Source organism: Filicampus tigris, chromosome 12 (assembly GCF_054856515.1).
Source record: "Filicampus tigris isolate MCC_2025a chromosome 12, RoL_Ftig_1.0, whole genome shotgun sequence".
NCBI lineage: Eukaryota > Metazoa > Chordata > Actinopteri > Syngnathiformes > Syngnathidae > Filicampus > Filicampus tigris.
In genome coordinates, this window is record NC_141228.1 from 3,781,427 (window position 1) to 3,808,304 (window position 26,878).

The 26,878-nt window shown below is 37.6% G+C and overlaps 1 protein-coding gene across 5 annotated transcripts in view; it reads right to left on the minus strand.

The window, feature by feature from the left end:
- lepr (leptin receptor) overlaps window positions 1–23,770 on the minus strand; it is a 40,477-nt gene extending 16,707 nt beyond the window's left edge. For 2 of the 5 annotated variants that reach the window (XM_086046206.1, XM_086046204.1), the window contains exons 1-5: window positions 10,516–10,663; window positions 8,644–8,699; window positions 5,846–5,898; window positions 4,923–5,144; window positions 1,743–1,872 (exon numbers count right to left, since the gene is read on the minus strand). In XM_086046206.1, the coding sequence (XP_085902332.1) occupies window positions 1,743–1,872; window positions 4,923–5,144; window positions 5,846–5,898; window positions 8,644–8,645 (407 nt within the window). In that variant the 5' untranslated portion in view covers window positions 8,646–8,699; window positions 10,516–10,663. Of the gene's footprint in view, window positions 1–1,742; window positions 1,873–4,922; window positions 5,145–5,845; window positions 5,899–8,643; window positions 8,700–10,515; window positions 10,664–23,617 lie in introns of those variants that run through there. The other 3 variants (XM_086046205.1, XM_086046207.1, XM_086046208.1) reach the window with 3 other exon arrangements.
- Window positions 23,771–26,878: the final 3,108 nt, after the last annotated feature.

Genomic DNA, 26,878 nt, shown 5'->3' on the forward strand with positions numbered 1-26,878 from the left:
TTTATGTCAGCTACAATATGGAAGTTGCTTTGTGTATGAATAAAAAATAGTCACAATTCCCTTGGCAGTATGAGTGCAGTGTCTGGGAAGTCAAACTTTGGAGTAGGGATAGACCGATTATCGGCCGGGCCGGTTATCGGCGCCAATATTTTGCGTTTTGAGGAATGTTGGCATGTGCCTTTTTTAAACATCTGATGGCCGATAATAAATCAATTTAAAACTGTGTTGGAATCAGAACAAAGATATGTGAAAGTTTAATTTTCTGTCATTTTGAAATTTTGGAGAACTTCATTTATTGTCAAAAACTATATGGAGCTATTTTTTTTAAGTGTTTTCATTTCACTTTTTAAGACATGCTGACGACCCTGGGTGCTCCCTGAACTTATTATAACTTGTTATAATTTGGTAACAAAGATGTATATTGTCAAAAATTTAAAGTAATAATAATAATACCCCCCCCCCAAAAAAAATCGACATTATGCAAATCAGAATATTTTTTAAATAAACATATCGTCGCTGTCGTGTCATTTTTTTTTCATTTTCTTATTTTTACATGAGTGATGTTTCCACGTTACGGAGATCACATTTAAGTGAAAATTAAAATAGTTTCCAAAATTAGAGATAAGTGTTTTTCTCAGGACAGCGACGATATGCTTCAAGACGTTTCAACAAAGCTACACATTTTTGTATTTTTATTTTATTTTTTAAGATTTGAATGCGAATATTGTCTTTTTCACAAAAAATTAATATCGGTTCCAAATACTGGTTATCGGTCGCCTTGACTACTAATAATCGGTATCGGCCCTGAAAAAAACATATCGGTCTATCTCTACTTTGGAGGCTGCTCTTACTGTGAACCCTGCTTAAAGCGGAAGTTTACCGAAACATATTTATTTTGAAGGATATGTTCTATGCAGGCCCACTAGTTGAAAGACGGCATTCTGATTACAAATGCGTTTGTGGAATATGAGTTAAGCAGCAAAATCTACTCATCTCAGTGGGTGGGCATTTTTTCACTTCTTTCAACTGAAAATGACATCACAACTGCCCAGGGCTCAGATAACGACCAATCACGGCTTGGCTTCAGAAAACAGGTGAGCTGCTTGGTCATTAGCACTTGTTTCAACTAGTGGGCCTGCATGGAACATATTCTTGAAAAAATTATGTATGGGTTGACTCCCACTTTAAAAAATAAATAAATAAAAATAACATAGACGAGCATGGTTTTGTTGTGTTTTTGTGCTGGTCTTGCTGGTGTCAGCACAAAAGCCAAACCAATGGAGAAAAATTGAATATTGTTGTTGTTAAAAAAAATTAACAGCACCTGAGTCTTTATTATTGAATTATCATAATTTTTTTATTTTCTCAAAGATATTTTATTGTTCTTCATTTCAATGCAAATGATGCATATCCTTGATAATTGAAAGATAATTTCCCTTTAAAAGGCTGTATTTTAATTAGTTGTGCTCTAACATCAGTATATCAGTGGCATTTAAAAAAAACAACTACACACAATTCTAGCATTTAAAGTGATAGTTTATGGGTAAATATATCGTGTGGAAAAATGTGCTATCCTGACAGGCATGACAATACATCATGTTAATACTGACTAAAATGAAATATCGATTATGAAGCTGGTGGTATGAGGCGTCTCCACCATCAGGCTTAGCATGTTTTCTGGGGAAAGCCTGCATGCGCACATGCACAGTTGAAAATAACAGGGATGAAACAAAAGCACTCACATCAAGCGCTGTAGGCCAATTGCCACAAGAGCAGAGTTCAGCCCGAGTGAAGGAAGTCTGGGAACCCCCAAATCACAAGTCAAAATTTCCCAGTTTTCATCAATCCTGCACAGCATATTCAAACAGGTCCCTGTCAAGACATTGACATTACATTCACATGAGACTGAAACTTAGAAAGCAGCACAAATAAAGGGTTACTTCCTAATATTTAAAGGGGAAGTCAATCCAAACCTATTTTTCCAGAATATGTTCTATGCAGGCCCATTAGTTAAAACAAGGCATTGTGATTAATATTGCATTTCTGGAATAAGAGTTAATCCACCTGTTTTTAGCCATATCTGGGGGTAGCCATTTTGTCACTTCTGTCGACTGAAAATGACACCAAAGTTGCTCAGGGCTCAGATAACGACCAATCATGGCTGACCTGTTTTCTGAAGCTGTGCCGTGATTGGTCGTTATCTGAGCCCTGAGCAACTGTGGTGTCATTTTCAGTCAACAGACATGACAACAAAATGGCCACCCCCTGAGATGGCTAAAAGCGGGTGCATTTTGTTGCTTAACTCATATATCACAAACACAATATTAATCAGAATGCCTTGTTTCAACTAGTGGGCCTGCATAGAAAATATTCTGGAAAAAAATAGGCTTGGGTTGATTTCCCTTTAAGCTTTGTGAGAAGGAAGAATGTTCAAAGACTTTCACAACCTTGGGTATTTGGAAATTCTAAAATTGGGGGCTATTTTAATGGCACAGAAGCTATGAAGAATAAATATTTCGATACACATTTACTGTCATTTTTTTATGAAAAACATACATATATATATAAATAAATACATATACGTATATATATATATATATATATATATATATATATATATATATATATATATATATTTTTTTTTTTTTTTTTTTAAACCAGTTATCTACCAGTGGAGATTGGAGATTAAACTTTAACCAAATATAGACACTTTTAAATTCAGGTTAAAAACATTTCTGTTCTGCCTATGCATGAAATCTGCATGGTATTTTTTATTTGATTTTTTACTTATCTTGCTTTTACTCATTTTAATCCAATTATTATACATGATTTAAATTTTTGTAATTCTTAATGTTTTATTTCTCTTTCTGTAATCCTTTTGTTGTTTTATGTAAAGCAATTTGAATTGTCTTGTGCATGAAATGTGCTACACAAATAAACTTGCCTTGCCTTACCCTACATGTCAGCATTGGGCATCATCTGTTTTACCACCGCAATGATATTCCCCCCTATTTAATATTCATCTTTTATTAATATGATTCCCATTCCCAGAAAAAAAGCCAATAAAGTGTAATGAGCCGGTGGGAGTGATGTTTGCCAATCACAAGCGATCGTGCAGCAGGCTCAGTCGTGATGCTGCAACACACCAAGTGTGATGATGAGCAGGAGTTGCATCATCAGCCCTTTGAATTTCGTGCAGTAAAAGCTTCTTTTCTATTTAACAGTCACGGCTATGTTCCTTCATTCAGTGACTGCTGTTTGCCCTTGACTGAATCAGTCACAAAAAAAAAAAAAAAAAAAAGAAAAGAATCATCACATCTCATAATAGAAGAAAACAAAACACTGCAACGAGAAAAGTCTGCTCCGCATCAAGGCAAGTAAGTTTTTAATTTGAACACCCAAAGGCTGACCGAAAGTCTGTACAATTGTGATTTAGCTAGCTCTCAATTGTACGCCTTGGAGACCCACTCCATACATCAGATTTTATCGATTTTTTGTTAAGATTCCAGCATTATGCACCACACTCGAAAAATGAGGAAACGCATTTTCTTATCTTTACGAAAGTGAAACTGTCCATACACCAAAATGTAATTATTTCTTCTTTAGCCCTCACACAACCAAAATCATCATCTGTCCAATGAAAACAATGGCTCTTTATGGTTTTCAAATTTAATTGAAAAAAACCAAAAAAAAAACAAGAACATTTCATTTGTGTTTGTTGTACTATACATCAATGTCTGTTTATCATTACAGGGTGCCCGAAAAAAGATTTGGATTTAGAAATTTGAAATCGATTTCAAAAGAAGAAAGGGCCAATGAGTATAATGTTTTAATGTGATGTGATGACACTTTTTTTTTGTTTAGCAGATCTGTTTTCATTTAAAATGAAGTTAATGGCAACTTTTTGAGATAGGATCCTTACTATTATCCCAAGGGGGATTTAGGTTGCTTTATGTTGATGATTATTTTTACGTTCACAAATCTTTATTAACTTTATTTAAAGTCTTTTTTTTTCATACAAAAATGCTTTGTGCTGGTTAGGGATTATTTGTTGGGTCTCCGGGCTCTGTGCCTTGAGCCCCTCCCTGTGTGTGTGTGTGGCTGTGTGTGTGCGTGTCTTTTGTCAGGAGCAAGGAGACGAGTGGTGCTGGGGCCAGGTGAAACCAATCTCCATCAGTGTGGTATTGAAGATGGTCCCTGACTCCACCTCGTCGCCAGATCGACTCACTCATTCACGAGTTTGTGCATCCTGCCATTTTTCTAGTTGCTACCAAGTGTTTTTTTTTTTGCAAATCCTGACTCTGCCTTGTTCCCCTGCTTGCTTCGGATCGGATTTTGCCCTGTTCCTTGCCTGCCAAACCTGTGCCCTGGAAACAACTGGATGCCATTCCAATCCCTGACCTGGGGCTGACGATTTTTGGACCACTGCTCCATGCTACACCTTTACACCAATAAAACTATCGCCTCTTCTGGCAGCCTGTCCCCCTCTGTGCAATTGGGCCCTCCACACACCCAGCGCCCTAACAGTATTAAAATATTTCACAGGGGGTTCATCTCTGAAAAAACGTTGCGGACCACAGCCTTATAAGCCACCATTAGCTTAGTTAGTTTGAGAAAATGTTGAAACAAACTAATCCAGCTTGATGATTGAGGCCAGCCCGGTGATCAAAGGTCAACTGTGTGAACCACTACATGGCTCGCCCAAAAATGTCTTGCACATTAACAAAAGTGAAAAATTACATTTGTGCGTCTGTTTTGTTTTTTCATGACAATTAACCTCATGACCGACCGCGCAAAGGATTGTTGAAATTGATTTACGTGATGCTTTTAGTTTTTGAAAAAAAAAAAGCATCAGTCATAAAATCAGATGTGCTTTTTAACATTACACCTATGTTATGATTAATTCTCCAAAAGTCATTTACCGCTAGAGGCCTTAAGACTTGATCCCGTTGAAATTCTCCTGAAGTAGCATTGAGGGTGTTGTGGGAGCACTGATTCCGAACGGCTTCTCTCAGGTGTAGGCGTGCCGCCACCCTCCCCCTCCTGCGCTGAAGGTGAGTCATAGCACAGCTGGCCCTGCCACGGCAAGTTCAGCACACCTGAAAAGAGTCCTGCTCCCTCCTCAGCCTTCAAGCTCAGACTTCCTAATGACGGGAGAGAAAACAGGTTGACTTTGTTATTTTAGTCTTTTTTTTTTCCCCCACTCAAGGGGAACCTGTCTTCTTTAGCAAAACGTCAAGAGTGTCAAGAATGGAACGTGTGTTTAAGTTTATTGTGGGACTTCGCACAACATGCCCAGGGTTACCTCATCACATACCAAAATGAACTGTTAGCTCAGAAATGGGAAGGCGACTTTTATAGATGAAAGTGAAAGTTGCATATTCGACTTAGTTCTTTTGCTTTAGGTTATTTACTCTTTACTTGCATGACATTTTGTGTGTATACACCATATTTGACTAAGCAACAAATTCTTGTTTTACAAGTTGTAGCAATGTTTTGAGGGATTGTATTTTAACTACAAGCCCCAATTTTAATGAAATTGGGTTTCAAATATTTAGTCATCACCCTAAATTGCCCCAAGGTGTGATTGTGAGTGCGGTTATTTGTTTGTCTTTGTGTGCCCTGCGATTGGCTGCCAACCAATTCAGGGTGTTCCCTGCCTACTGCCCGAAGACAGCTGGGAAAGGCTCCAGCATGCCCGCGACCCTTGTGAGGATAAGCGCTATCGATAATGGATGGATGGATATTTAGTCATTTTGAATTTGAGGCTAGATTAAAATTTTGCTAGAAGCTTCAACATCGTATACGGCACCTTTAAGAGCTTACAGTTGGCGGTAGAACTCACCACTGAGTATCAGCAAAACATGGATGAGGACGGAACACATCGCAGATTGACCCCTGTGGAGAGACAGGGATGGGATATGTGAGGGGGAAAAAAGCGCTCATATTGTGGTGGCCAAGATGCAAATGAATAGTTTATTAGCTTAAGCAGGTGTTTAGCATCAAGTACATGATGAAGAGGCCAGCCCCCGTTAGCTTAGCAGGCATACTCTAAAGCAGGGCTGGGCAATGCGGCAAGGGGGGAAAAAAAACAAGAAAAAAAGGTCGCAATTAGGTCTGGCACGATAACAATATTTTTTAGGCAATTCGTACTGCCTATCTAGTCTGTGGTTAAGTTAAAAATGAAAGAATGATCACAGGAAGGGTTAGTTCACAGCCTTATTATTGTCATCATTATTGTTGTTGACTGTGTTTTTTTTAGTCATCAGAAATACATCTCTGGTGTCGGGGCAAAACCTCATAAGTCACATTTTGGTGAATTTCATCTTCAAATTTTTTTTATAAATCTATACCGGTACCATTGGTCAGTCCACACGCGTGGGTGTTATTTTCACACATTATTGACCAATCTAAAGTGTTGAAAATGGCTTGCTCTCTTTCATGATGCAATGCTAATGGATGAACAAATCTGAACAAAAAGTGACTCTTTCGGATGTACAAGGTTTTGGCTCGACGCCAGCGATACGATACCTCTATTCATATATGCCAGCACTGAATAGTGACAGGCAGAAGTTTCAAAAGCCATTCCAATCCTAGAGTGTATGCGTGCGTGTGAGTGCCCACACTTGTTCAGCGGTGAGCAAAATGAAGCAGCGTGACTGTAAATGAACATTTATCGAGTCACAAAAAAACGATCAAGTCCATTTTCGCTCATCGAGCGCCAAGTCGACACAGCAATTATCGTGACAAGCCTAATCACGATATATTTGTCATAATGTCCAATCTTTAGTGTTGTTCCGATACCGGTCCTGGTATCGGGTGGTATCCCGATACCGCATTAAAACACTGGTATCGGATCGGCCGGTACTAACAAATAAAACGCAGATGTCGGTTATCGATATTGGTATCATTATTTGAACGCAGCGCGCATATTTGAGAGCCGCATGCGGTAGGAAAATACGAGGAGAAGCTTTATCCATTGGTCTACTTATGTCTAGTTTGGTAAAAAAGGTCGCTATAGGGACATACATCGCCACATTGGAGGCAGTTGCTTGGGGGGACTTTAATGCAATTACTTTGGGGACATGTCGGCTGGATCTTTGTCTCGTAGCAAAGTATGTTGCTTTTGTTTGACACAGTACATCGATCGCTAGTTTAATGGTGTAAAACGTCTTTCATGAAAAGGTTTGTGTCCAGATAAACCCGTCTTTATGACCCGTCTAAGCTTTTCGAGCTCGCCTTAGCTTGCTAACTGCTAACAAAGAGACGAGTTTGTTTACAACACATCCCTCAGCAAAATGTTCTATAATGTTCCATCAACGTGTATGAAATTTGTATACCTATATAATCAACAGAATAATGTTGAACAGCAGTGCGAAGTAAATCTTGAATGAAAAAGTAAAAAGAAAACAATAACTGACTCACTCGACCGCCTGCCCCTCTGGCAGCATACAAATGTGACATCACGCATTGGGGGGTCGGTTAGAATCACTGAATATATTTTAGAAGTACAAATGCTGCACCTTACTTTATTACAAATGTACATTCATGTGAATACAGTATGTATCCCATGTCTCACTCTCACAAGCACGAAGAGCTATGAAAATAGGCTGTTTATTCAACATATGTATTTTGAGTGTTACTACAGATACTTTGCAGGTGATGATTTAAATATGAATAATTTTACATCCAAGTGAGTGCAATTCTTTAGAATTACAAATATTTTGGATTTTCTTCAAACGGTGAGGTATCGGTATAGTATCGGCATCGGCTGATACTGCACAGCCAGGTAATGGAATCGGTATCAGGGGCAAAAAGTGGTATCGGAACAAAACTAATTGTTATCACAATTTTTGTGTGTGTGTGTTTGTGTGTGCAAACTGGCATAATACGAGGCAATGTCTAACGGTGACCAGCATAGGGCAGCGTTTGCTTCCTTATGAGAGGCTCGAATTCTAAAAGCGCTGAAGAGCAAACACCATATTGGAACAAGGGTGTGACGGACAACATATAAACAAATGTTCCAATTATGTGTTTTACAGATAAAACTAAAACAGACAGACAAATCCCTTCTCCACAGCGCTACACAAACTAAAGTGGAGCAGGAAAAGGTCGACTGATTGCCTGTTGTCACGCACATTTACACCATGTTTGATCAAGTAAATATGCTCACAGTTGATTCCGTGATGGACCTGAAATTTATCGCCATCATATAATCGACCAGCCCTACTCTGAGTTCAAAATGAAAAGGGATCATTACTTGATGTCCTGATCGTAGATCAAAACAACCATTCTAAGATAATATTTACAGTCTTTCAGTGTTCTCATTATGAAGATCATTATAACCAATAATCCTGACATTAATGCACTAATTAAGTATATAATTCCTGCTTTAATATCATATGATTACCAAGTATTGTACAGTCAATTGGCTTACTGTTGTTCTCATGGACTGATGTTATCAGGTAGTATGTACTGTAGTTACTCATTTTCACCCTTTCTCCTTTGTCACAGTAATGATGTCAGATGCTGTTTTGAATCCACCCTCTGCAGACGTTCCACACAGTCATACTTTCACACTCAATGAGTTCATTTTCACAGTAAAAATCTCACTGATGGTGATGACTACATGTCGCTACTTACATGATTGTTGCATTCAAAGCGTGGACATGGCTTTGCTGGACTTTTCCTCACTTTTACTGCATGAAAAAAGGGATTTGTGATTCTTTCATCTCTGCTATTTAAACTAAAATCCACCATTATGAATATGAACCATTTTGAGAAAATGATAAGATTCAATAAAAATGGCCAACTCAATTCATTTTTTTTAGGAGGAAAGCCAGTGTTTATCAAAATTATTTGCTTGTTTTGACCCGGAAAAATAGCAGAAGGGCAAGTGATATCATATGACTTCACACCAGCTGGTAAGCACATGTATTAATTATTTCAATGAAATGCTAGACTTAAGCCAAAATGGAAAACATCCCCAAAAACATGTGAACTGTGATGATCAGCGCTTGTGAGTATTTGTGAATATGTTGAAGACGTCTGTTGGCAGTGTGTTGCACACAGCAGAGGCTGCTTTGGAAACATTAAGTGGCAGACATTTCATCACAAATCACCATAACACAATAGCAGCAGTTATTATCAACACAACTTTGTAAAGGGGAATTTCAGATCCTCCAGATGTCCCCAAAACAAGGTCATGTGAGAAGTCATCAGGGTCAAGCAGTGCAAATTTCTGCAGTTACTTTTCCAACAGACCTAATGGGGTGAAATGGCTTAAGAAGACTACTGTGACTTAGTAACTCATGGCTAAAAACTGCAACAGTCTGATTTAGATTTTTGTTAGGCAATGCCAACACTTTAATGTGCATATTTAATATGAACTATTACTAGAGTCATTATCTACACCACATGTATCAAACTCAAGGCCCGGGGGCCAGGTGTGGCCGGTGACATCATTTTATGTGGCCCTCAAAGACAAATCATGTGCGTCTACATCATTTTCTTGCAAACTTTTAACAACACTGTGGTATGAGATATTGCAACCATTTTTGATAGCAAGCACAGATAAATTGAAAAATAATTGAACAATTATTTACTGCCTTCTGATTTCAAAATTTGTTACCCATGAATTGGTTGCGTATATGTAATATTTTAAGGGGGAATGATAAATTTACATTATTTGTGTTCACAGTCATAACGGCCCTCCATAACTACGATGTGGCCCACGATAAAAATGATAATGAATATATTTTTTTGCAACATTACATATCAGCAGCCGTCAATAGATAAGCAATATTGTCTCGTGGAAATATTCCATGGTCGAGTGTCAATCAAGGAGACAGACAACCACTCACTATCACATTCACATGCAGATGCATGACTAAAAGGTAAATTACCTGCTACACCATCAGTGCATTTTCTTTTTAATCGTACACATCTTTGAATTTAATCTTTGGAAACTGCGTTATTAAATTAGGCAGAGTGAGCCATTTGTGCCTAGAGTATTTTCCACATGCAAAGGAAGCTCATGGTTCCTGTCCTGAAGGCTTTTTGCCAAGTACCCGTCTTGGTCTGACTCACCTCCTGCCAGTGGGAAACTGCTGCTTGGTACAAACAGGGGAATGGTCTCACGACATTAATTCTCATTATCAGTAATCGTTATGATGGCATGAAAACCATCAAAATATGAAACAAGTATCAAAAATGTTCAATTAGGTGAGAACAGCAATTACTTGCACTAGAAAGTGCAGATAGTAGTAGCGCTAAGGATTCGCGCTAAGAATTCGTCAGACATTATTAGATTTATATAGACTACGAATTGCATGCTTACTCTGACAATAGTCAATAGCAGACTCGTAAAAAAAGTATAGGTGAAAATCCACCATAAATGGAAGCCAATTTGAATTTAATCTGTCAGTGGGACAGAAAGCAAAGAAAAAGAATTTCAACCAATAATAATAAAGACCGCATCAAAACAAAGACACGGTAATAACAATTTGTTCTTACCCGGTGACTCTCCCTGTCTTGTTCAGTAAGTTCACCTGAAGTTTAAACTCCTCCCTAAAAGCGTGAAAACTATTGTTTAGTATTGGCGGTTGCTCGGTCGTCACCACTTCATTACTCTCGCCCTCGACTCGACTAGTAAACCTGAGTGGAGCAGCCCAGCTGAAGGGAAGCGGGTTCGTGACGTCACCGAATTATGGGTGGAGCCCACAGTGACACATTCAAATAACCTCGGAAATTCACTTATCCAAAACATCTCAAGTCTGCCTCAGACCTTCAATTTTAAGGGATATATGATGATTTTAAAAATTATTATTATGGTCGTTGTGTTTTACTGCTGCATAACTTACATGTTTACTAGCTACATGACGTTTCGGCAGCTCAGTTGCAAAAGTACTCTTCCATACTCTAGCTAAGTAGAAGATTTGTATTACAGTTAAAAAAAAAAAAAAGCAAAAAAGTACTGATTCTGAAGAGTACAACCATTCTTACAATAAATTATATACAATCTCTCTCTTTTACTAACTTGTCAATTGTTCTACAGAGGAAAAACAATCTCTGGAAATGCTTTAAAACAGCTTGGTCCCATAGCTTTGCTAATGTTGTAAACTGGCTCACAAAAAAACGAAATTAGCTCATGATAACAACAGAACAAATGCACCTTACTTGCTGTGTGTGTTTTCAGGCTGGCACAAGAAGACAAAACACATTTGGCACAAATCATTCTTGTAGCTGACAACAATTTTCATATATAAAGGCATGGATGGGTAATGTCTTGATCTCTGAATCTGTTAATTGTATCGTTGTTGTAAATAGATTAGAATAGTCATAGATAATATTAGATTAGACAAAACCAGATCAAATAAAACAAGATAACCTTTATTAGTCCCATAGTGGGGAAATTTGCAATACCTTTACTTCAGTATTCAATTGTAGTGGTGGCAAATATATATACAGTATATATAGATGACATTATGACAAGGGTACTGCCAGTAATGAAATAATGCAAAAAGTATTGTAATATATTCTGTACATGTTTGGAGTAATATTGCATTAGATTAGACAAACCATATCAAGAAGTAGAAAAACTTACTGAGACAACACAGACGTATACGACCATATTAAGTAAAGAGTCAAATACTTTCCAATGCTGCAATTTCCTAAAATGTGTAAAATAAACAAATTATACAATAAAGTAATGCTTTTAATCCCATGAAGGCTTCCCCACTCCCCAAATTCATCAAAGCAACCAGCTGCTTGAATGGGGGAAAAAAAAAGGTTTCCTAACTTTCCATCCAGATGTGGACAATAAGACACACTGAAGTTAACTTTGCTTTCCAAAAGTCTGCTCAATAATACGCTGTCTGGAAGGAAGGAATGCCCATGTTACTAATAATAGTGTCTATTATTCACTGTTGAGGAATATACGGTAAGTAAGAATTTGAAGGATTTTGCCGTGTTTTGTTTTTTTCGGACAGACCATGGTGCACCACAGATGGACAATATTTATGTCACTGAAAGACACGAGCAATGTCAGGAGCCATAAACTTGCGTTGGTCCAAGTTGAGTTTTCAGATTATCTATGTCTCCCACAGGTCAGGTCACTGCAGCAACTGAACTGTGTACAAAATAATACTATATTAGTCAACATACAGTACTTCATAGGTTCAATTAAAGATCTGTATCAGACCTTTCCATTTTAAAATGAGCACGTCCACTATGTGCAGCCCACAAGTATTGTACTTCTATTTTTCAGGATGCCGCAAAGTCAACAATGCAGCTTTTAACAATCACAGTCAAAGCGTCATGACGTAGAAAGGTTGTGTCACTGTATTGTGATGCAAATATTAGCCTGTCAGAAGGGGAAGGACTTCATTCCAGCAAAGCTATTTCCTCGAGCTGCATCATTATGGGTGTACATTAATTTCACAGTCAAAAGACGGCAAAAGAGATTATTTTAATTATTGTCTTCAGATGGGTTAACTGTCAGTTTAACATCCTGCTCCAGTGTTGTTTGAAGAGAAGCTGCATTTTGCACTCCATAAGTAGAGTTATTTATCCAATATAGCAGTTTATTTGATTTCATTTGCTGTTTTTACCCTTATCAAAACACATAAATTGGTCATAGTAAGTTGTGACTGTGGTTGATTGCTGTAGATACAAAAGTACAAATTGGTGCTGTACGTTTGGTCAACATTCCCATGTAAATGTTTTATTAGTGAAAATGTTAGCTAACTTTTTTTTTTTTAAGATAGAATTAACAGTTTTTTATTATAGTGTAGTATTTTAAGTAGAAACAATTCTGGTGATCCACATGAATATGGATTTAAAAACATGCTATATTCTTATTTTCCCATTCCATCAAATTTAAAGTACTTGAACATTTATAATAGCTGCTAGGAATGTGATGTTCAATGACCAAAGAACAGCAGGAAAAAGCATTAAGAAGGGAAACACCCAAGAGCAGCAGCTCTCTGGGCAAAGGGATGACATCACCCGCTCTAATGATGTCATCCTGAACAACCTAGGAATGACATCATCCTTGGGCTATGCAACATTTGTGCAAAAATGACTTAGCAGTAAATAAAATAAAATCATACAAAGGAGTATAATCTATATTTATATGACAAATTCATGTTGTTGTTATTTTTGAACCTGTGAGCTTTCTTTTCCTTCCTCATTTTTCTGGAAGTTGCTGACATCTATTTCATCCATGAATATAAAAATCGAACAGTTTGATAATCAATGAATCATCAATGAATAATTGGCATTAGATCATTATGTCATAATCCGGGTGGGGCTGGCTGGTATGTTTCAGATACTATTATCACTCTAGTTGTAAAAGTGTTATGTTGTGTACGTGTGTGTTTGCATATTAGAAGGTGCTATTTTATTCTGTACGACTGACTCCTGGAATGAAAGGTATTTTGAAAACACTGCCTAAAAAGCGACCTCACCTCATTCAGGCTATTCCCATGTGACAGTTTTCATAGCAAGATGATGTCAGAGCTCAATATCACTGCTTGATGAGTCATGCTCAAGATATGCAACATTATGAGATGACACTTTCCAACAAAGAGCCTGTAGCATTCACTTTCACATGGAGATTAAGACACTTTTATTGACAACAAATGCAATGCAATGTGAGATGAAGAAATGTTAAATCTCATCACACTTTTTTGAATATAACAAATGAGGGGATATTATCAGCAATCAGTAAATATGGTAGTCTTTGGCAGTGGTGAAAATTAGCTTTCCCTTTCAAAATATACATTTAGCTGAATTGATGATCTAATATGTATTAACTTGGAAAAAAAATTGTACTCCACGTTTAGGTTAAAAATCTTGTATAGTACAATCAAGACATAAGCATATTGACAACTGGAAATGTAAAATGATACTTAACAATACTCTTCTTTCTTTCCAATATGGTTTATGTATTTAATACAGAGTGATTAAATGATCAAATATGTGCCTTGAAAATTCCTTAGATGTTGTGCTTTGAAGCAATTTCTGAAAGGTTATATATTCGCTGTAGTTTTTGCTCATCTGAGACAAAGGAAGAGCAGTCAGCTTTACTTACTTAGACCTATTTATATTTATTTATTTAGTTATTTAGTTAGTTAGTTAGTTAGTTAGTTAATGCCACTGCCACTGGTTGATTGAATTGTTTATTCTACTCCTCCTAGTGGCCAATGTAACATAGCAAGAAGTAATGGTCGTTAAATGCAATATTAGTACTGTACTGTACTTGTTTTTGTCATATAGTCATCATCGTGTAATGCTGACAGTGTTGCAGTGTGATGTCTTTTCCAGGGCGCAGCTGAATCATGACCCAGCGAAAGCTTCTCTAGCTGAAATATAAGCTGATGTTACATTAGTCAAGAGATCGTGTTATTGTAGTAGCTCTTCTAATCGAGAAAGCAGACCACTTGTCAAAAACACCAGTCAAGGTACATTACTGTGCTGACATCGAACTATTGACTGCAAAACAATGATGAAATATTTCACAACGGTATAATGCTGCTTACTTTACTCATACTGTAAAAATGAACAATTATCTATTTATTATAAAGGTAAAAAGCACAAACTGCCAAAGTGAATGTAAAGTGAAGTAATTTTCATTTCATACAAATTCTCTTGGCCTTGCTTGTCAATTTCTTGTCAAGAAATTGTCTACTTGAGTGTCAGACCTTCCTTGTGGACGAACATTTGGGATCTAAAATCTACAATCATGTCTAACAAGCTACAGCATCCTTCCGAGTGTTTACAATTAATTATGCACAAGTTTAGCGCAAAGGCTAGCTGTGCCCATGGTGTTTTTTTGGGGTTTTTTTGGGGGTAATTTTTTAGATAGAAATGGGCATGTGCGCCGTTGTCGGAGTGAACACAATTGACTCATTCCTCGGCCAATGAAAGCGACTCTTCTCTTTTCCTTTAAATTCAGGTGCGTCGTCTGCATGGCAGAAACACTTGCTGAAGTCCGTGCAGGAGATCGGCATGTGCAAAGAAAAGCTCCACTTGCGGATGATGTAAAGTTGGACACCCCCCCCACACACACACACACACACACACCCACACACGTACATGCACACACAAATAGCTGTGCTGCAGTCAGGAGGTGCTTTTCAAAATGTATTTAAGACAATGATAATAATAATGCATTCACTTAGTTGCTTTCTACAATGATTCAGAGGGTTTGATGCGTGCTGATGTCATCTTTATGAATGAAATATGATGACATCCACCACACATATCAGCGGAGAGCAGAATCTGTCTGCCAGCGCGTTGATTAAATCCGCCAAAATCATGTTATACCACTACCTAGACCTGCTTTTAGCTACTGCTAGCTCTAGTCTACTTCTGTCACCAATTTGTCAGGTGCGCTGGGGCCTTATAATTGATATAATAATCGTTCCACGGTCTGTGCGATCTGTCAAATTCCCAAACACAGTAAACTAGACTTTCCCTGGCACGAAAATGAAGATGGGCTAGTTTTTACGTTGTGCGTACATGCGCCTTTCTGCTAAAATAGAGCCCTTACTGTCACTGTGTGTCCTGACACTCCTCTCCTGTATTTCTTGGGATTTACTGTCGGAAATTGCATTAAAATTCTGTATATAGAGTGCTTACAAATCTGCTATGAGAAACATTTTCCACATTTTACAGAATGAGCAGAGACACTTCTCAATTGCAATTCTTCATGTAAAACCAGCACCTGCCAAAAATGAATTCTCAAGGGAAACAGTGTCTGCGAAATGGAGGGAAAAAAGAGTGAGTCAATGTAGTCTGTCAACCAGCTATGTAGCGTTAAACCACAGATTCGATTTTGGCCAGTGCACTGACCAGACAGGACAAATTAACATCCCCTCTTTCCGCCGCCTTTCTTTTCAGAAATGTACTAGCCCAACCAAAAGTTATAAATTAATAACTTTTTTTTTTTTTTAGTTGCTAATGTTAATGCGACCATTATTCTGTAGAGCAAATCATAATAAATTATAAGACTGTACAGACAGTGTGGTTTAGTGGTGAGTCAGTGCACGAGTAGAAACTCCTAATGACACGGGTACATGGAATGATAATAGATATAATGAGTCCTATTAGTGATAATGCTGCGGCCCAAACAAGGACATATCAGAGGGATGTTTAGTAGGTCTGCAACATTTTAACAACACAAATTAGGGCTAGATGTAAGTGGGTAACATCCCGTAATTTGCAATGCTGGGGGCAAACACGCCAGCTTTGAGTTTCTTCTGAGAATCACCTGGCACAACAAGGAAGGATTGATCATCTTGTGTTTTTCTGTCTGCCTCACCAACTCACTCTGACGTAAATGTAAACGCAAAGCCTGAAACAGGTGTGCAACGCACGTGACTTATGACACTGTAAACTTGTTTTTATCAAAGCAAGACAGAATCATTCCCAGTCTGTCCACCTTGTCTCAGTCTTCAGTAATGTCACAACTTCCACACTACGAAAATAATTAGGGTGTGGCTCTCTTATTCCACTTTCCCCGGAGAAAATAAATATGGCGGAAAAAATAACAAGGACTCAAGGATTGAAAGTGCTGAGATGTCCATGCCAAACTTGTGTGTCATCCACTTTCATTGTCTAAAATCCAATGAGCTCTCCCCATCTATATACAGTACAGTACTGCTCTCACTCTTAACTTTTTATAGCAGTTGTGTCCAAACTACAGCCCAGGTGCCATTTGTGGTCCAATGACCATTTTTTAAGCGGCCCGCAGCATATACTAAAAATAACTTTTGATATAGCACGCAATGCTATTAAAAAAAAAAAAAAAAAAAACTGAGTGTGAAAGGTCAGTGTTAGAAGTGTAGTAGTTGAAAGAGTGCGTAATGGGGACTGAACTTTTCGAAAGACACAAATAAATTTACAGATAAAATGGTACCAGAATTTCTCTTCATAACACTGTGGATAATAAAGAGACATCAGTTTCAGAAACACATTTTTTTTCCCTCCACATGTTGTCAAGGGCCGATTTTTGTGAACATGTCACATTAATGGTACTCAAGTATAGTCATATTATGACAGATTGTTCTTGTTCTGGTTCTGAATTAAGAGATGGGATTGAGCTACTGCTCAGGGGAGAGGTGGATCTATTCTAGTGGGATACAGGATGCGTCCCACTCCAAAACCTAAAAAAAAAACAGTTTGCCTTATCAACGTTAACAGTAGACCTTTACATAGCAGTTTTTTCAAAAGTAACTACATTATGTAAAGAATGTATAATTGCTTGCTTGGTTTTACCATAAAAAAAAAAAAATTTAAATTGAAGTGGCCCTTACATCTTTCTACTTTTCTGTATGCGGCCCTCCAAGGAAAACATTTGGACAATGTTGCTTTCTAGAAGTAAAATACTTGGACATGCAACATCTTAGTCCATTACAATGTTTTATTTATATTTATTTTTTAACAAAAATATAATAATGTAATATCAGTATGAATTAATACTTTGTCGCTCGTTACCTTTGTATGTTGATTCGCTGAGACAATTGTTCTACTGTGTTAGTGAATCGGGTGGTGATCTTTTCGACCAAAGCGCTTTTTTACACAGTCACCTCATTCACCCAGTCACACAATGATTAATGAGAGGAAAGTAAGAGCTCATCCGTACACTAATGAGTGATGACACAGCACCGAGAGCGACTGGGCACTCAGCATGTTTCTCGGGGATACTTGGACCAAGCTCCGGGTGGAATGATTGGACACTCTAAAGGTATGAGTGTGAGTGCGAATGGTTGTTTGTCTTTGTGTGCCCTGCGATTGGATGGCAACCTGTTCAGGGTGTCCCCCGCCTACTGCCCGAAGACACCTGGGATAGACAGTAAATAATAATAAACTCAGGCCTGTGTGATAGCTACATAGCTAAGCTCTCAAATTCTTTTGGAATAATGTTTCTCTCTGGTACAGGGGCTGAGACATCAATTATTTTGTAGGTGTTGAATTTACAGGAAAACTTCAGGGTTTAGAGGGTGATTCTAAAGTCACCCTTTGGTTTTAGAGTGATGTTTCGCCAGGCGCTTTAGGCCTTCATGGGTTAATTAAAATGCACACAAATAGCAGTCGTTGCCAACTCACTTATAGTAGAAGCAGGAACAAACCTAAGCAAAAAGCAACATTTAGAATTGTGAACTATTAAGAGATTTTTGTGTCATTGTGCTTATAATTTATATATATAATTTGAATGAATGAGCCTTCAATCACAGTATGCAATTGCAATGTGCCAATTGGTCCCGCTAATTGGCTGTTAGCTAGCAAATCAGTGCATGAGATGTAGACTATGCGATAATACACAAAAGCTAAGCAATGTCAAACAAAATGGAATTATCTAATAAGCGGAGGTCAACCCAAACATATTTTTTTCCATGCAGGCCAACTAGTTGAAACAAGGCATTGTGATGAATATTTACTTTGTGGAATATGAGTTAAGCAGCAAAATCCACCCATTTTCAGCCATCTCAGGGGGCGGCCATTTTGTCACTTCTGTTGACTGAAAATGACATCGAAGTTGCTCCGGTCTCAGATAACGACCAATCACGGCTCAGCTTCAGAGAAAAGGTGAGCTGTGATTGGTCATTTGAGCTACCCGGATGTCATTTTCAGTTGACAGAAGTGATAAAATGGCCGCCCCCAGAGGTGGCTAAAAACAGGTGGATTAACTATTATTCCACAAACACAATATTTATCAGAATGCCTTGTTTCAACTAGCGGGCCTGAATAGAACATCCATCCATTATCCAATCCGCTTCTCCTCACAAGGATCGCGGGCATGCACAAGCCTATCCCAGCTGTCTTCGGGACATCCTAAAATGGTTGCCAGACAATTGCAGGGCACACAGAGACAAACAAACATTCACACTCACAATAACATCTAGGGTCAATTTACGTAGAGTGTCCAATCAAACTACTGTGCATGTTTTTGAATATGGGAGGAAACCGGAGTACCCGGAGAAAACCACCGTGCCGCCCTGCATGGAACATATTCTTGACGAAAAAAAAACACGTTTGGGTTGACTTCTACTTTAAGATCAACAAAACATTGCTTTTTACTTAGACTTGTTCCTGCTTGCATTATGAGTGTGTTGGAAAAGGTTTTGTATACAGTATGTTTGCATTTTATTTCATGAAACCCTGACTGTGGATGGCATGATAAACATTGACTCGATTACAGAGAGGTTTACAAGAATGCAAATGCTACGCGCATGCGCGTACGGCCACTCCTCAGTGAGGTGTTGTGTCACTCTGGCCACCCCACTGAAAAAAATTCTAGCTACATCCCTGTCCACAACCTGTGGACAGTCACACAGACAGACTTCTCACACTTCATCATCAAAATATACTGTTTGTAAATGGTCATTGTTTATCTGTCACGCACTGGCAGTGCTGCTCCTTTTACAACTTGACATGTTTTACTATCTACCATTGTGAATTCAGAAGATTACTGAAAGTCCAGTTAATCGCTTGTGTCCTCTTTTAGAATTGGAATTGCTGCCATGTGAGCAAGTCCAAGTTGTTTTGTATTGACCTTGTCCACGCTCACATTCTCGTGAAGTTGAAGATTGTCATCACTCACTTGAGTATTGTCCAAAGTCCATACCCTGCCGATCAAGTTCTAAACACCCACATTTGTTGAAGGGTGTACCTTGTGTGACGTTGCCTATTCTCCTTTCACCTACTCTAAGTCACGTCTTGTTCAGTGTTTGTCGTTCGGAACCTTTTCATGCTCACCCATGCTTATCTGCCAGGAACCAGGCAACAATATGTGGGCTTTACTGTCTTTGAGTCATACCCTGGGAACATTTTAGGAAATAGCAGTAAGGTTGTTTAGCGAGCGGTGAAAAGCACCTTTCACCTTAGTCAAGCAAATGATCTCTATGTCTGCTTTCAGTGCAGGTATTACAAGTATACTAATTATGTTTTCTTAAACAGGAACTCCAATGTTTCAGAGCAAGCCAACTGATGTCATCATTTTTCCTTTTGTCATCAACATTCAAATTTGATTTAAGTTTCAAAACACTAAATGCAAACTCTAAAATATCACGGATGAGGACTGGAATGGCAGTACAGTACATCCCTCCGACTCTGCTTTGTCATTCATTTTGTTTTCATCCAGCTTCAAATTTCTTACATTGATGCACCTTGACATTTCAAATTCAGACAGGTCCTGCCTCCACTAGCAGGTGTGTGTGCGTGTGTGTGTACGTGTGTGTTAGTCTGTTCAGATAATACACGTAACTGATCCCATATATACACCTACTACTTTATGAGGGTATCTGCGTGTTTCTATGTCCTGTCTGTCTATCCTTTCATTAATGGCTAATAAGTAACATTGACAGAGAGCCCTTAGTGTTAAAATAAATTGATGTGATCACTTTAAACTACTGTTTATCTTTAACCTTAAAGGTCTATTGCAGCCAACGGCACAGAGAAGATGCCATTCGTTACCATGGATATGTCTGGCTATGCCATTCGTTACCATGGATATGTCTGGCTATGCGTTGCACAGCAACAGCTAAAATAACTCAAACGGTTGAATGGGTGAATTGGCCGTTTAGCTGTGACATAGATTAAAAAACAAGAGTCCCCTAAGAGACACTGCCAGGCTGTCGGCTTGAGTTGGCTTGCACAGCTTTAGCCCGAGGCTCCTTTCAAATGTTTGTATTCAAACATACCTCACTTGTGACTGGGTCACCACACACTAGCACTTATACTATACAGTATACACATGTAAATTGTACTTACTTGGGTGCAATTCACCTCAACGAACATCTTTGGAAAACATATGTCTGCTATACCAAATAAATAGTGACATACAAATCAACAATTTGTTTGAATTCATTTTACTGAATTAGCCATATAGTAAAGGAGTAATAATAGCGAGTAGAGGTCAGCTGCTACAGGAAGTAAATAAAATTGAGTTAACTGAGTAGAGGTGGGTGATATTTATCGTCATCAATATCATCGTCAATCTTGCTTTCACGATGTGTAATTTAACATTATTGCGTATTGATACTGCCTCTAAAAGCATAACGACTCGAATCAGTCGACGGCCGCAAAGTATGAGGAAATGCTGAAAATCAGGGTGCATTGACGGCAGAGGAGGAGGAAGTGATAATCATTCGCCGAATCAGCGGGCAGGACCCGGTCACGTGACTGTCCGCACTGCAGCTGAGCTGTTTCAAACATGGAGGAGTGTCAAGCGAGGATTCATAGTGAGGTGCGAGTCCACGTCGTCCGTAGTGTGTAAATGGTTTGGGGTTGATAAGACAGACGTCGGTGGGAATAACATTGTGAGATGTGCCAAAACGGTCACCGTGAAGAGCAATTCTGTTGCACCACGAGCCATATGGATAACGAGGAAAACGTACGCACGCTAAACAAAATCTTAAACACACACACTCAGGAAACAGTCGCCGAGTTGAACCAACAAATATAAACGCACGCACACACACTCAGTACTTTAGCGAGCAAGTCAAACGTGACATTCTGGGTGATTGGTTAACATTCAGTTTGCAGGCTTTTAGTCCGCATCATTCATAACTAGCCTGTATTCCCGAGGCATGTTGTTGCACAAATTACGACGGTTTATTAGTGTGACGCCAGGATACACTCAAAAATGAATAAAGTCACAAGTCTACATATCACAGCGATGAATGAGTGGGAAATTGCTCTTTTCGGTAAGTTGCAGTTCTGTTATTCAACTTTATTCTGAATACGGTGGCCAATGTATTAGAATGTGTGTTGTCATGACGTCTTATTCTCTCGCTTGGTGACACTTCGTCACACGCCACATATCAAATACATTTTTTCTCGGATCGTTTTTTGTATGAGCAAAAAAAAAAAAAACCTAAATAGAACTTTGGCTTCATTTATTTTATAAAACGCTTTTGCCCATAAAAATAAAAAATCAACTCCTAATGTCTAATATGGCCGTTTAGGATTTAAGAACACAATTTAATGCAATTATGTAATTTGTACACTATACATTTCAAGATATCCTGCCAGACATTTTGAGCTGAATGTTTTCTTACAACTAGGCAAACGTGTTTATAAATAAAACGAAGACAACGTTTCATTTTCATGATGAAAACTTTTTATATATTCAGTATATATATATGTATATATATATATATATATATATATATATATATATATATATATATATATATATATATATATATATATATATACATATACATATACATATACATATATACATGAAACTGTATATACTTTATGACTTGATATGTAATTGCAGCGCGAGAATAGTCCAACTCATGTTCAGTATGACTGCCGTTTAGCTCACATTCTCGTTTAGCAAAAGTTTAGTGCGTCTTTGAACAATGGAGATATTTCTGTTTTTGTTCAAACGACACACTTGCCGGTTGATTCTGTGATTGGTTGAATGTGCGGGGCCGGGAAGTTCACGTAACTTATGCCGAGCGATGAAAGATATTTTGAATTAAAGAGATGTTAAAATTAAACAAATAACACACATACTGCTTGCTGTAATGTCTTATTTCGTGGCACCAATCAATCCCGTCGTTGACGGATAAAATATCGATTTCGATCTAGTTGATCAGACCGGTGTAAAGCCTACTTTTTACACGCAAATGCAGCTGTGCTTGTGTCCAAATATAGAGATCTAGGGGTCTACGTTTTTTTGTTTTTGTTTCAGCGAGTTGGTTTTGAGTGCCAGCACTTGTGATTTATACACAATAACAAGTGCTACACTGTGGTTGTGACTGATCACACAGGAGTGTTTTACTAGACTCTGAGAGCTAACACACAGCTAATAAACAGCCAGCGGCCTTGCATAAAGCAGGACTCACGTAGTAGCATGTGCCGACAGAGGAGATTGCGGACACGCGGCTGAAGTGTGGCTTATGAGGTGCATGTTGTACTGGATCTTTACTATTATGTAAAAACTTTAAATCATCAATAACATTTTGAACAAAGAACTTTTAGCGTGGCTGTTTCAGCATGGGATACATTTATCCATCCTATACCAAGCCAACATTAAAAAAACAAAAACAAACATGAAATAAGAATTTTTTGGGGGGTGGGGGGGGTGTCTATGCTGTTTTTGATTAAATTATATGGAAATTACCCATATACTGTTCTGTATACTTGATGTATTATATGTTTTCATTTGCCAAGCAGAAGGAATTGGGGAAATGAACAAACTTGAGAGAAGCAATAAAGTACAAGCTAAAGACAACATTTATCGTTTTGTAACATCATATTGTGAAATAAACAATTACTCAAACCACGCAACAGTAATTAGTTACTCCTGACACAAGAACAATTTGAATACGTCATAAAAGGCCTTGAGACAACAACTTTGCTTTGAAAGAATAAAGCCAAACGTCAGATGCAAATCAAGAGGGAGAGTGGGAGTTTTGACAGATCAACTGAAAAGCAAAAAAGGTTCGTCACAAAGTTTTGTTTTTCTTAACAAACAAGCAAGGAAAGACTTGGACAACAACCTTGCTATTGATTAAAAGTAAAGTTAGTCAGAGTGTGAACTTTGTAAGCTGTGTTGCGTATTATATCAACACAAAACTGACTCACGACTCACCTGTTGCCTTGAGTCTTTACTTGTCTCGAATCAGAGCTAGAAATACAAAGTTGGCCATCCGATAAAGTCCTGACCCGGCCGGTACTGTCACCAGCATTGTGAGTCCAATGAACTGGAACCTCTATGCAGAGTGTGTGTCTCTGGGTATACTGCGCTATTTCGGATCAACGGTGTTATAAGACACACACACACACACACACACACACACCCACAAGGCACTCGACTAGTTGGACTAGTTGTTGCGTAGAGTGTAGTTGGCATGGAGCAGACTGCTATTTGGCATGGAGCAGACTGCTATTTTTGTACGCATGTACGTACACAAAGTGGATGTCTTGACAGCTGTGCGCCTGAAATGATTTCACAAACAGACAGCAGCTTAATGCAAAGCTCACCTTTTGTGTCAGTCACCTGTTTCAATGATACCCACAAGAGAGGGCTTTTCCGAGTCGCTGCGGGTAAAATTGGCCTACTAAATATGATGACTATCTGAGCTGCCCTTTGATGTTACAAGAGGAGGTGCATTTGACTTGCAATGCCTCACCATTTTACAGCAGCTGTCTATGGAAAGTGTAATCTTACTATAGCAGCAATATTGTTGCCTGTAAGGACCCTCTTTGTATAAAACAGTGATGAATTCACATTTGCTTGCATTTAACCATGGTTAACAGAGGAGAAATCATTGGTTTGAACACCATTCTTTCTTTATGGCTGTCATTCTAATTCAAGTAGAAGGGGCGACCTCTGACCTTGTCCTCCTCAGCGCACTCACTTGAGTCAACAAGAGAATGGATGAGCCGTGGTCAGCTAGTCCTTTTGTGGTGGAACTGAAAGGATGTGGAAATGTTTAGGGATTGATTGCATTCATTTTCATGGCAAAGATGAACTAAGCTATTAGCTAACTTGCAATTAATCGGATCATTCTTCATAACATTCAGGAGTACCGGTACTATATGCAAATTGCCATAGAAAAACTCAGGGGAGTGGGAGGACATTTACTTGAGGATATTTACATGTACTGTATTTATAGTTCATGACATTTAATTTGGGATTGTACTAGATTTATCATTGATACATTACAAATTTGCTTATTAATATATTACACATTTGCTTAAAGTGGAAGTCAACGCAAACATTTATTTTTCCAGAATATGTTCTATGCAGGCCCACTACCTGAAATAAAGTGAATTCTGATTAATATTGCGTTTGTGGAATATAAGTTAAGCAGCAAAATGCAACCACTTTTAGCCATCTCTGGGGGCAGCCATTTTGTCACTTCTGTCGACTGAAGTTGACATCAAAGTTGCTGAGGGCTCAGATAACGACCAATCACGGCTCGCCTGTTCTCTAAGCTGAGCCATGATTGGTCGTTATCTGAGCACTGAGCAACCGCTATGTCATCTTCAATCGACAGAAGTGACAAAATGGCCGCTCCCTGAGCTAGCTAAAAACAGGTGGATTTCTCATATTCCATAAACGCAATATTAATCAGAATGCTGTGTTTAGACTAGTGGGCCTGCATAGAACATAGTCACAAGGACTATACTCAAGTCAAGAAACACTTAGAGAGCAAAGTCCTTAGAAACACATTCATTCAGATCCTAGTTACAACATTTTATAGGCCTGCAAGAGTTACTATTAAAGCTCTATTGTTATTTTCCACCACAGCTGCAGCCAGTTCGTACACGCAAGAACTGGAACGTGAGGGGAAACCTATTTTTAAACTGCCAGTAACCTTCCGCTGACCACAGCACAGTACACAAGCATGACACCTTCCAAAGCCAAATAGACTAAAATGTACATCAACTACTCTTTGACACGTCCACACAAGGAATCCTACAGTGTTACCCATGCATAACGATAATATTCATGCAGTGAAATACACACACACACCCAGCCCCACACGCACACGCACAAGTTGGCAGGGTTCTAAATTAACACCCGCCAACCTGTCAAATGGGGGTTAAAACTTATTTTGTCGGGTGTTGGTAAAAACTTACAAGCCAGTTTGGCCGATGACGCATGAGGCAATCATGTCGTTCAGATATGTTTTGGCAGTAACTCCAACATTTCCATTAAATAATGTGTCGTAAAATTGCGTAGTGATGCCATTGGCGGCGAGAATGCCGTAATTTCATGCTGCAATCTAGAGCTTCAACCAGCGCAAGAAACGAACAGTGATGGTGCGAATATGTGTATATATATATATATATATATATATATATATATATATATATATATATATATATATATATATACATATATATGTATATATATGTATATACATATATGTATATGTATATATATGTATATACATATATGTATATATATGTATATACATATATGTATATATATGCATATACATATATATATATATGTATATGTATATACATGTATATATATATATATGTATGCATATACATGTATACATATATATGTATGCATATACATGTATACATATATATGTATATATATAAATATATGTATATATAGATATGTATATATAGATATGTATTATGTATATATGTATATATAGATATGTATTATGTATGTATAGATATATATGTATGTATGTGTATGTATATATATATATAGATATGTATTATGTATGTATAGATATATATATATACATATATGCATATATGTATATATATATATATATATTTTTTTTTATATATGTATAGATATGTATATATATATGTATATATATATACACATGTATATATATATATACATGTATATCCGTATATATATATATATGTATATATATATATATATATATATATGTATATATATATATATATACATGTGTATATATATATACATATATATATACATATCTATACATATATAAAAATATATATATATATATATATACATATATGCATATATGTATATATATACATGTATATATATATATATATATATATATATATATATATATATATATATATATGTATATATATAGAAAGATATGGGGTGTATAATGTGGATGCAACATCAAAATCTCTGAACGCGGGTTTCAAGGTAGGATTTAAAACGAATGTTTTAAACTAGGGTTAAGGTTATAAAGTATGGTTTTAAACAAAACCTAGTCTTTCAAAATTGGGTTTTGAACTAGACACTATTGTCACCATGCGGTTGCTTATGTGAGATACGGTAGGCTTTTATTTCCCTGCAGTTTTGTAAATTTGCAAATGTTTTTCTTCAATTCGTTGTTTACCATCTGTCAGCATTAAAGTCGTTTCTTCTTTTTATCTCACT